Below are 13,116 nucleotides of genomic sequence, written 5' to 3' on the forward strand. Positions count from 1 at the left end.
ACAACAAAAGTATGGTGTTGTGAAATAGTATGTCTTCATTCAGGACCACAGGATGGCAAATAATCTGAAGGTTCTCAGTCAGTTGAGTACAACATTCAGATAATGTCACAGAAATGTTGCCAGCTATACCTATTTTTCATACAAATCTTGTACGAGGTTTAATCAAACAGTCCTTCAAATCATACGTAAATGCAATACAGTATTCAAATTATGCTAGAAAACAGGCCACTCTAATTTACAAAATATTGCCTCTAAGAAGATCCTGGCAGCATCAAGGATTTTTTAAAAAAATAAAAAACACAACAATTATTAAGCAAATCATTTTATGATATTCAATATTCACATACGTAAAAAAAAACATGATTTACAGATCTGCATCACCTGACTTCAAATGCATTTATTAAGGTACATGAGATCAGAGAAAAACATGCACGCAAAATATAACAAACTGTAAAAAACAAGAAAATTGCTTCTCTCACTCATGTCAAATTATAAACAAACATGTGCATAAATTCTCAAATATGTACATTCATTAACAATACTGTGTTATATATGAAACAATGATTTTCAATGCGGAAAAAAGTGATGTTTCAAAATACTCTCATTGAACTTGTCCCATTCAACATTGTATTCTTTTGGTAAATCTATTAAAATTAATACAATTCATAACTTTAAAATAGTGAACAATGTAGCTGCTACCTGTAATACTTAAAATTACCTTGTAAATCAGGTCAATGTAAATAAATGGACATTCATTCCAAACCATAGAAAAAATTCAAACGTGTACACTGGTAACATTGGTCAGGCAGCTGTCATCTTCATGCAGACTAAGAACCAAATGTAGATATGTCGTCACCAATAGTGTCTGCATAAGAATACACTTCACACCTTCAAAATATCCAACCAGTTTTGTTATCACCTGATACTTTACAGGGAGATATAAGTTGGCAATTACTGTTAGTTCTTTTTATGCTAAAAGTATTATCTTTGATAGATTATTTTCAAATGCTTTACTGGACTGCGTCGTTCATAGGCATTTGCACAAACCTATATTTGAGGGAATACATAATTATCTGAAACTACATCCAGCTGCAAAAATATGAGGGTCATCCAGAAATGTTTTGATGTAAAACACATACGACAAATGATGTGTGCAAAGAAATTATGTGCAGAAACTACATACCTGACTCTACTTTTCCACATATTCGCCAAACCCATTCAAGCACTTACCATAGCGTGATACCAGTTTGTTGATACCATCATTGTACTCTGTTTCCGCCAATGTATTCAACTGCGACCTTTGTTTTTTATGGCACAATGGAGCCTTTGAAGTGTTTGATGCAGTAGCCTCAGCATTGATTGTTGCTTCGTGTGATATAAACTCAATGAGTAAGATGCTTTCCTGTCCCAAAAAACAGTTGCCAGAACATTTCGCGTGCGGAGTGTTTGTTTGGCCTGGCCTTTTTTGGCTTAGTAGGCAATCTGGTAGGTAGCACTCTATTGCTGTTGTGTGTTGAATAGGCGACCCATGTCTCATCTTCTGCCATAATCTGGTCTAGAATTTTTTGAAAAGCACTTTGCCATGGCTGATAAACTCAGAGACGTTGTCACTACATGGTGGAATACATCGGTGGAAACCGAGTGCAATGACGGTATCAACAAACTGGTATCACTCTATGGTAAGTGCTTGAATGGGTATGGCGAATATGTGGAAAAGTATAGTAAGATATGTAGTTTCTGTACCATAAATTTTTTGCACACATCATTTGTCATTTCTGTTTTACACTAAAACGTTTATTTTTTTCTGGATGACGCTCGTACAAACTCAAGTCCTCCTGTTAACTTTAATTCCCTCTAAAGGTCTCTGTACATCAGAAAATAAACACGCACAGATTAGAGATCACCTCCTTGCATCCGTAGCTGGTAACTGAAGGGTGAGGGGGGGGGGCGGTATGCATGTGCCCACATGCATGTTTGGCAGGAGCCCTGACTACTGCCAGCAGATGCAATAGGTGAGGTCACATGGGGAATGTCAATGGTTCCTTGGGGGTGACGGACTAAATGCTTTCTTGGAAAAAAGCTAGCTCGCACGCTGCACACTAGTTACCACAGTGGAAGGATATAGCAGCTGGCAGGTTACGACTTGAACGCACCATACTTGGCTGCCCTTGTGATGAAGTTCTTCACAGTCTGTTCGTCCAGGCCACAGAACCCTTCAGTCTGAATCACAGCGGTCATGTGGTTGAGCGCGAATTTGAAGCAAAACTCTTCCAGCTCCTAGAATCAAACAAACACTTGATGAAGCAATCAGGAGGAACAGTCCACAGAGGATGGGGGAGGAAACTGGATGAAACGTGACTGGGGAACTTGGTTGAAGGTGTCGCGTCTACTTATGGATCCGAAGGGTTTGGGAGAGAAATGTGTTGAGGTGAGAAAGAATGTTTACATACAGTATTTAGCACTTTACTTAGAAAATAAGAAAAGCTTTTCTTTTTGTAGAAATGGAATTTCTTGAATTTCATTCCAATGTTAAAACCTTGTAAAATAATATTTTAAAAAGCGATGAATTTGTAACTCCCAAGGTTTCCTTGCATTTGTCACTCAATGCAAAAAATTACGCATTTATTACTACAATTACACTGTATGAAGTTTAACTGTGAGTGAAACATGCACTTATGGATAAAAATTCTCGTTTCTTTTGTAACTACTGGTTTCAAATGCACACCCATGCACAAGAAAACACTTTTTTAGTTAAATTTCTGGGCATGGCAAATTCACTTCTGAAGACCATTTCTGATTCTGGAATAAGTAGGCAGAGTGAGATATCCTTTCATTTAACCCAAGCCGGTGTTCTTTATCTTGTAAAAACGTCGATGTAAAACACAGTGTGTGTGTGTGTGTGTGTGTTAAAGGTAAAGCTAACAATTAACATTACAACATGCTATGAAGGCACATGGGGATGTGAAGGTAGGGTGCCATACATTCATGATCTCGGTCAGTTGTGGAGGAAATATGATCAGCTTAGCCCCTTAGCCAAAGAATGAACTTATTAGAGGCTGGGTGAACCATGCAGGCTAAAAGAAAAAAAAAGCAAGCTGCAGAATTTCACGACAAGTACCACCATAGCTTCCATCTGGAGGGACTGAGGAGAAACTCCGAGAAAACCTGCCAAGGGTGGACAGCAGAAGGATCCCGAACCTGAGACCTTTGGGACAAAACATTCTACTGGACGTTCCAGTGTGAAGGTCTCTGGCACTCTCTTTTCCCAGGAACTGGCAGTAAAAGGAAGCCCTTACTTAGATACATGCCACGTAAATTAAGTTTTCTCATGAGTAAATCTTTCAGCAAGATGGAGTACCGTCACATTGGCATCTGGATGCTCACAGACGATAAGGTTCTATGCAAGTGGCCTGCAAGGTCTCCGGACCTAACCTTCAAGTACTGGTCGAACTAGAATTTTTCGATTAATTTTTGCTTAGTGGATTTCCAAATTATAAAGAATGTCAATTTCACATTCTGTAAAATTCCAAATCCGCAACATCATTTATGCTAGCCATGTATTTAGTGCAGTTAAGTAATAAGGTAAAGTTCCCCGTTCATATAGCACCGTGCCATGAACGCAATATATGGGATGTGGGGGTAGGGCCGCACACATTCTCGATCTCGGCCATTTTGGAGATGACGTGATCAGCAGCACGCTCCCCCGCCAGGTTCCCATTAATTCGAGGCTGGGTAAGCCCCAGAGCAACGTTCGGGTTAATGCATAGTTTTTTTATAAATTTCCGCGCACCTCTCTATTAAATCGGCTACGAAACTTTCGGGACACCCTGCATTTATGAAATCTAACAAATGTTATTTCCACGACAAGAATACATTGTGTCATCTTCGCAAAGAAGCTCGAACAGCCCAAAGCAGCAGACACCGAGAGTGGGGGAGGAGGGGAAGGGGGGCGCCACTACGTTACTCCCCTCACGCCTACGCCATAGTTCTTCCTCCACAGACTTAAGGGATCCCGGGGATCTCCCGTCTTATTCCACCGAGGGAGTAAGCTTCCGCGGCCGGCGGCTGGATACGAACTCCACCCCATCCATCACGGCGCCGGGAGTAAGTCTCGGCTTCCCGACGCGCGGGGGAAGGGGAAGGTCTCTGGGGAACGGGACGTCTGACGGCGAACTTCGGGAATATTTCGCATGCGGTGACGAGGGCGACGGGACTGTCTCCGAGGTTATTTTACAAGCAAAAGTGTAACAACAAAAATGTCTTTCGGCTCTGGTTTTGTGATCGTTGGGAGGACTATTTTAAATACAGGGTGGCCCAAAAAGGACTTTACAGTTTTGTAAGTGTATCAAAATTTGTTCGGAAACGTTACAGAACTGGTCGTGGTGTCATTTTGTAAGGAAATACATCAAGTTTGACTAGCGTTGTGGAATAGTACGGAATTTTGCCACCGCAAGCGCCAGCAACAGTTCCATTAAAAATGGCTGCTTTCACTGGTCAAGACCGAGCTACAGCGCCTAGAATAACGTAGTGTGGAAAACGGCATGCTTCTGCGTTCTCTGGATGGTTCCACTCGAAAATGATCCGCTAGAGGCGCTGATGTTGACCCCGGTGCTTGGTGTTCTACTGCTTATAATGGAAGTAAATGGAGTTTTCGCTGCAACGTCTGATTCTTTTACATGAAGCATTTCTATGAATGTGATAATTGCTATGATATTTGGTACAGTGGTCGCGAAGATATTAACGAACATTCTAGACAGTCGACCACGTCCTGTTATCGTCATACTTTCGTTAATAATACGGGAGAAAAAATACGCGTGGAATGCTCTTGGCAACTAAATTTTTGTGTATGAATTAGGTTCATTATTATTATCATCATTTCTTTTAAAGATATACACACTGAAGCATTTGTATTTTTGATATTTAATGTCTCTTTTCTTCCGCTTTAAACTAATCGCGGCGATGATGATAATGATGATTGCATGAAACGACAAGGGAAACCCCACAAAACTTTCTTAGTGCCATCGACATGAGTGTAAGGAAACTTTCAAACCAATGGGACAAGCGACACGGGATGTTCACACTGTCACACTAGTGACACACACTTACAGACTGTAAAATAGCATTCATTGCACATGAGGGTCCAAACAGCAAACGACGCGTTCATATGGCGTATTCGCGTACTATTTGTTACTTCGGTCGGAAAGCTCCTTAAAGGAAGGGTGCTCAGACCGAAGCGACGCGCTACAGGGGGAGTTCCCAACTAAGTGACAAGCGACATGGTGCCTTCAGTCTATTAGCAAGCGTTGCTTGCGAACAACAGATAGGCGACACGATAAACCGCACATTACAACTACAGATCTAGGCGACACGATAAGCAACACGTGTCGCTTTGTCGCTTCTGCGTCGCTCAAACTGGGCCATTTCTGGGCCAGAAATTTTCAATAACTGATTTGCAGGTCGATGAATGAAACCCCAAAAAGTAAAAATTTGATCAGATGAACGAGGAAGCCATGCAATTGGTCAGACTTCGGTGAGGCAGTGAGGTGGCGCGCCATCTTGTTGTAAGTGGGTGCGGCCAAAACACACAAGCTCGCTCTTGACCTTTGAAAGCAGCCATTTTTTGAACGGAACTGCCGATGGCGTTTGCGGTGGCGGAATTCGATACTATTCCACAACGTCAGTCAAACAATGTATTTCCTTACAAAATGACACCACAACCAGTTCTGTGCCGTTTCCGGAATAAATGTTTACTTATAAAGTTGTAAAGTCCTTCTTGGACCACCCTGCATATATGTACACACAGACTATTGTTTCTGGCAGTACGCAACGGTACGCGTACCGGTACATTTTTATACGTGAAAATAAAAAGTAATTTGTATTTTAACATAATAAATGTGTGTGTGTGTGGTTGCGTGCGTGCATTTACATGAATCCACGAAGATTCCACGATGAACACACTGCAATAATTTGAGTAGTTCTTCCATGGGCGCCTGCACAAAATTTTCAGTTTCCATCCTTAAGTTTCCATGTCATCACAAGAAGGAAGTGTTTTAACGAAGACAGAAAAAAGAGATGGAAGAAGTTGTAGAGAATGAAAGAAAGGAATAGAATCAAAGAAGCTACAGAGAGAGAGAGAGAGAGAAGAAAGGAGAAGGAACAAGAGAGAGATAAAGAAAGAGAAATAAAGAAGAGAACACACACACGCGCGAAGAGGAAGAGAAAAATATACAGAAGCGAGAAAAACAAGGAGAAATTGACAAGACGATTAACTGAGAATATAATGAATCGTGTATTCAGTAAACGTAGCTTCTGCGAAGTGAAATTTGCAATATGGCTGCCAGGAGCAGGGCCATAGCGAGTTGAAGCGTGCATCTGTCGCGCCTTCCACATCTCCCCTCCAACTCCACGTATGCCGCCAATTCGACCAACGAAGGTAGGCGGACTCCGGGCTGTTCTTGTCAAACGTGCGTTTCGTGTAAATATGGCGACTGGCCGTGTCCGAATCGGCAGCAGATGTCGCCTACATCTCCGTTCCACCCGCGCCATCGGGGAGGCCTTGCACATGGCGACGTGGAGATAGATCTCCACACGTTAGAGTTGTGTCAAATGTTGCTTGTGTCCTGTCCTAGTAAACGCCACAATCAATTTCGGCTAATCGCGAAGATGAGGGAGAATATGACGAAATTGATGAAGGGGCACTCAAACTAATACCCACGACCAGGCCGAGACTCGAACTCGAGATCTTCGGTGGCGAGGTCGAAAGTCCACCGGATTTGGCTATCCCCAGTCCACACAATGTCATGTTGTCAGTCTTTCACGCCAAGGTTAAGTTTGACAGATAGGACTGTCACACAGGGTGTCTACAGTTTCGCAAAGACAAAATTCCCCGACTTTTTTCAGATTTTAAAGACCAAGAACGTAAATTTTCTAGACCCAGATTTAATCATTAAGGCAATTAGCGTACATGTCTGGGAGAAGGTCACTATATTTCAACTAAACACACATTTAGAATCCCACGAACGAAGTACTTCAATGTTTACTTCACATGTAAAGGTAATAACGAGAAAGGAAACTCAACAGAATTGATGGTTGCACATGGGGAGGGATGCAAGTAGCAGGCTAAGTTTTTATGTGACACTTGCATGATTAATAAAGATTCATTTAAAATAAAAATTTAAATTATTTGATAAATAATTTAACTTAATAACGCCTGTATTGTTCCCAATTTACCAAACGTACACAAAAAATGTAACAAGAAAGTTATAAATTCCATAAGCCATCTATTGTAGTCACTGGCGTACGCGGGATCTTCTTTCTGGAGGGGCTGGAATTTTACAGTATATACGTACGTATATAGGGCGAACGGACTACACGACAAGATATTTCGTATTTTTAGAACTTTCCACTCTCAAAAATGGCAACCGGGGGGCATTTTAAGGGGTGAGTTGTTTGAATTTACTGCTTTGGCTTTTCCCAGACTCCTTCACTGCTTCAATTACTAAAATGTTGACTTTCTCAAAATTTCGGAGGGGGCCTCTGCATACGCCAGTGACTGTAATAATTTCTACACGAAAATAGTTCAAATGTTAATGTAACTACTGGTAATAGTATATGAAACTGAAGTATAGATTGTGTAGTTTTAAATTTCTTGCTTGGCATTTTTTTCCTTTGTTCAAAAACCTACTTTAAGTGCGCTACTACAAAAACGTTGAATTTTGCACAAACTGTAAATTTCCCTGAAATTTCTATGATTTTTCAGAAAAGTTAAATTCCCCGACTTTTTCAGAAAAGGTAAATTCCCCGACTTTTTCAGAAAAGGTAAATTCCCCGACTTTTTCAGAAAAGGTAAATTCCCCGACTTTTTCAGAAAAGGTAAATTCCCCGACTTTTTCAAAAATGGTAAATTCCCCGACTTTTTCAGAAAAGGTAAATTCCCCGACTTTTTCAGAAAAGGTAAATTCCCCGACTTTTTCAGAAAAGGTAAATTCCCCGACTTCTTCAGAAAAGGTAAATTCCCCGACTTTCTCAGAAAAGGTAAATTCCCCGACTTTTTCAGAAAAGGTAAATTCCCCGACTTCTTCAGAAAAGGTAAATTCCCCGACTTCTTCAGAAAAGGTAAATTCCCCGACTTTCTCAGAAAAGGTAAATTCCCCGACTTTTTTTAAAAAAAGTAAATTCCCTGACTTTTTCACACACCCTGGACGCAAAACATGCGGCCACACTATTCATGCTTTCTCTCAGTATTTTCTTCGGGATAATTTCAGTGTGTGCGGTGAGAATGAAAAAAAAAATGTGTACATTGCTCACTGTGGTCTCGCTTAAGAGGGGTAAATTCTCACATGTCAATTTGCTCCGTGAATTACGGTAGGAAACGGAAGATCGGCGTAATTATTTATGTATGGATATGAACACATACTGCAAATTGTTAACGCCAGTAACAACTAAAATTTATAAAAGACAAGCTGATTGGCCGGTGTTGCCCGGGTATTTATTTATCCCAATCTTCTATTATAAGGAATTCTAACTATATTCTATTTCATCGTGAATGTCTTCAATTAGCTTAACGACTCCGAAAACTATGGATTCGACACTAATCTAGGTTATTTTCACCCCATCTCACCCCCACCCCCATGCCGATACGTGATGAACTTGTAGTTAAACGGCATTGGGAGTGTCACTATTCATCTTAACGACCCCAAAAACTATGGATTCCACACAAATATCGGTCATTTTCGTTATTATTTTTACGTCACCCCCTTCCCACCCCTACCCATAGGGGTGCCAGGGATGTAAAATGTAACTAATTTTAAATGTCATCGTGAATGTCACCAATTAGCTTGGCGACTCCGAAAACTATGGATTACACATTAATCTAGGTCATTTTTTTACATTTTATCCCCCCCCCCCTTGCCGATAGGTGATGATCTTGGAGTTGAACTGCATTGAAATTGCTCCAGGCGTTCGCGAGTTATGCCGGAACAAACATACACACATACATCCATTTTTATATATTAGATTAGATTAGATTGAACACAAAAGCTTAAAGTCTCATACATAGACGTATTTTCCAAAAATCTCATGTTTAGATTGATGTAAGATAAACATCACAATTTTTAAAGTTGACCCTTCGCTATGGAAAATCCAATGCTATCGCATAGGGTTGCATCACGTGACGAGTTAGTTTGGACTCAATCTTGCTCGGTGACGTCACACTAATATGGTCCACTGGCGGGGAAGGAACCACGTGACGATCTTGCGTAGCTGCACGTTGAAAGTTGCGGCTCTCAATGGACGAAGCTGCTGCTATCAGACATAGTACGCCAAGACATTGCGTTCATCAGTTTCAGCCTTTTCGCCGATATACTCCTTCTATGTCGTTGGCTGGAAGAAAATAGCAGGGAAGAAACCACGTAATCTGCTTATGTAACTGCACGTTGGAAGTTGCATCCGGTTGGATAAAGCCGGCCACTATAAAAAATAGTAAGGCAAGACTTCGCGTTCAATCTGTCTCAACAAACGACCACCAGTTTCAACCTTTTCGTCGCCTCTATCCCTTCTACACTCGATACAAAGAGACACAATTCTTTAACGGTCCCGAAAACAGCGCGCAATTTTACTTCGTAACTTTATTCTCACACAAGTAATTTGCTGAAAATTTCCGTTCAGCGTGACGAGCTGGCCAGAGAGCACGAATGGAAACTATTGTTTTTAAAAAAATGAAACGAAAAAAGGAATGGGAAAGGGGTGAACACCTGCAGCTTCATTTGAGTGGCTGGACGGCGGAGTCCTTCAGCACCCCACACTCTTCCCTCCCGGTCCAGGGCCGCAAATTAATAAGCCACCGGAATCGTGGGGCTTCATTCAGTTCATTAGAGGCAGCCAAATCTTAACGGGCGGCCATTCATCCGGGAAACAAAAGAGGCCCTTCACAGGCAAATTGGCGACGAAACTCTTGAATACGGTGGATGCTGGGGAAGGGAAGGAGCGCCTGGGATTATTACCAGAGGTGCGCACTTCCGACGGATGTAGCCAACCCCAGAAGGAATATCCTTGTGATGTTAAGGCGAAGAGTGACATCTTTGCACAGAGTCGGCATTTACTTCTATTTATTCGCAATGGGCACTGCATGTATGAAAAATATTTATAAGTATTTATAAAATCCTGTGCATTTCTTATGAAGAAAGAAAGCAACTACTTCAACTTACGGCTAATCAACCCTCGACTTTCCTGACAAATAAAATCTTCAACGTGTCCCCTTTCCGTTCATGTGTTTTTCTACCTACGCCATCGGAAGTTTGTTCCCGAGAGAACAAATAAAATAATACTCCGATAAGCATAATGTTAAATTTACTCACGTTCCCTACAACCATTCGACGCGCAGACCCTTACCAGCTCGCGGTGGAAGACGTTAGGGTTCAGTCTTTCCAGAATCTTGCGTCTCAAACCCTTCCTACGTGACCTTAAGTCACTGGACTTCAACCCGCGGACTGCTGAAGCCCGTACAATGCACCAGAACGACTTGATTCATTTAATTGGTTTGTTCTACTTCGCTTTTCTGGCTCTGACTAATCGCGAAGATGAGGATGAGTGACGATATGCTAAAAGTGATGATGATGGGACACTCGCAAAAAAAAACAGGGGCCCCTGGCTTCGTAGCGGAATGTGATAGATAAACACTCTGCCACGGAGGTATGCTGAACGACAGGTATTATGGCGCAGGTTGCGCCATAGAGATTTTTTTGGGAGGTTTTTTTCCCTTCAAATAATATAAAATTCAACATTGATAGCTTTTTACAAAATATGTGTAAAGATTTTACACCTTAAATGCGCCATATTTAATCCATTAGATGAAAAGAAAGTGTTTAAGGGTATTATCGAAGGTGTAGGGGGGGAGAGATATCCAACTTATACATATTAGACCTTAATTGACATGTGGGTTCTGGGGGAAGGATTCTGAATTAAATTTGGGGGACAGTATCCAACTCCAAGTTTTAGATTATGGCGGGTATTTTAGTTAGAGGGTAGATGAGCATTAAATTGAGGGGATATCCAATTCTTGTGTATTGCTATTGTCTTAGACTGTTGCGGAAATTCTGGTGTGGAGACTGGCAATTATTTTTTTGGAGGAGACAATATCAACAGTAAGTCTAAAATTGATTGAGTATTAAATTTAAAGGGGGAGATAGAAAGCTCTTGATAAAGTGTTAAATCTTAGATTGTCAAGGGATTTATGTAGTGGAGAGAGTTCCAACATTAAATTTTGAAGACTGTATTTAGCGATATGGTATCCACAAGTTTTCGACTCTGAACGTGCTGGAAAAGACTAAGAATAAATGTATTGACATCCTATTAAATTAATATTCTTGAAAGCCTGCAAAAAAATGGATGTAAAAATTTTCTTGCTCGCGTCGCTCGCAATGATATTTTGATAAGATGTGTGTGAGTCATTCCATGCCAAATCAACACAGATATGTGCAATTTTTAACCTGACCATCTCCGATTTTCATGAAATTTGGGGAGTTGAAACTATGCATAGAACTTAGTAACTATGAAAATTTTTAGTCTCGTGCGTCTTGTAATTGTTAAATTATTCAAGGTCAAAGTTTGCAGAAATTGCCTTTTTTGAGCCCGCTTAGATATACTAAAGGTGCTGTAACTCCGCCCCTATTTCACCTAGGAAGCTCAAATAAAGCTTATTGTACAGGGAATTGAACAAGCTTTCCAGTGATATATAACAAGCCTACCTTTGGATAAAAATATAATTTTGTCACGTGACCTTGACTTTTGACCTTGAATATCTCAAAACATGTCATCACTAAAAATCGTGAAAAACATATATTTGGTCCCTCATACCATACTCTAAAACATACCAAAAAATCATTCTGGGACTGGAATGGGATCAGAAGATACAAAATAATATGTGTAACTATGTGACTGATAAAAGCCCCATTACATGAACTATGAAGAGTCAAATGTCCCTTAACACCCCCTACAAAATGTGAAGGAGTTATCCTGGGTATAATTGGTCATAAAAGAAATAGGTTAGGCACAGGAAGATCCCTAGCCGTGTGTGACAAGCGCAGATCCGGCATATTGTTGACCGCCATATTGAATTCAACGCAAAAATTTCAAAGGAGAGGGGGTTATGTGATATATCAAATGAGGCTAGAATTTCACGAGAAATGAAGTGACGAAGGTTTATCCAACATATATTTAACCAGCAAAAATTTATTACTGCATGCTTGTAACCATTTTCTCCTTTTCGAGGTGTTAAAAACAAAGCATTGGAATTCTCCTAACGTGTTAGGAACTCATCGAGATCACGCTGACATCTTGGGAGAGAAAGAAGTATACGCACCATTGCATATGATTTTAATCAGCTACATTCACCAAATAGTTGAATAGTGAAGAATATTGAGAAAAGTATCTCAAACAATTACGTGACACTTCCTTTGGAATGAAAAATTCTTCAGTGACGAGGCAAATTTTTATGTTCACGGTGAAGTTAATAAAAATAATATGCAATACCTGTGATTTGCTCAGTCGAATGGTTGTTGCTGGTAAGCTAATTATGTGGTATAATGTATGGCGAACGGAAATGGTTGGTCCATATTCAACAACGGAACCTTAAATGGTGAGGGCTTCTTGGATTTGTTAAGTGAACAGGTTTTTTCACCCTTGCTTACGGGATATGGCACTTTTCGAGAGTTTTGAAACAGGACAGAGTGTGACCACACTATGTGAACATTTTCGCAATTTCTTCATGGTAATTTTCTAGGTAGATTGATGGGCACACGGGGATCTATTAAAAGGCCTGCACATTCCCCAGATCTAACATCTTAGGAGGACTTTTACCTTCAGAAACATTTGATGAGAATGGTGCATGCACTAAAAGTCCCTGATATTGACCATCTGAGAGAAGGCATAGTTGTTGCTTGCGATGTTGTTGCACATGCTACATTACCAAATGTTCTATGCGAGTGTGAGAGACGTCAACGAGTGTGCTCACAGGAACATTGACAAGATTATAATGTGCATATATCGTAAGTGAAAGATGTGTATAACTTTTTGCTGGCGTAAGATACGTTGGAAAATCCTTCGTCACTTCATTTCTCG

The 13,116-nt window shown here is 40.6% G+C and overlaps 1 protein-coding gene across 4 annotated transcripts in view; it reads right to left on the reverse strand.

Moving 5' to 3' along the window:
• Positions 1-324: 324 nt before the first annotated feature.
• The window catches only part of LOC145994006 (RCC1 and BTB domain-containing protein 1-like), a 114,947-nt gene continuing 102,155 nt past the window's right edge, over positions 325-13,116 (reverse strand). For all 4 annotated transcript variants that reach the window (XM_083130071.1, XM_083130075.1, XM_083130074.1 and 1 more), the window contains exon 12: positions 325-2,277. In XM_083130071.1, the coding sequence (XP_082986197.1) occupies positions 2,137-2,277 (141 nt within the window). In that variant the 3' untranslated portion in view covers positions 325-2,136. The remainder of the gene's footprint in view (positions 2,278-13,116) is intronic.

This window comes from Lepisma saccharinum, chromosome 10 (genome assembly GCF_977018435.1).
Source record: "Lepisma saccharinum chromosome 10, izLepSacc3.1, whole genome shotgun sequence".
NCBI classification, from domain to species: domain Eukaryota; kingdom Metazoa; phylum Arthropoda; class Insecta; order Zygentoma; family Lepismatidae; genus Lepisma; species Lepisma saccharinum.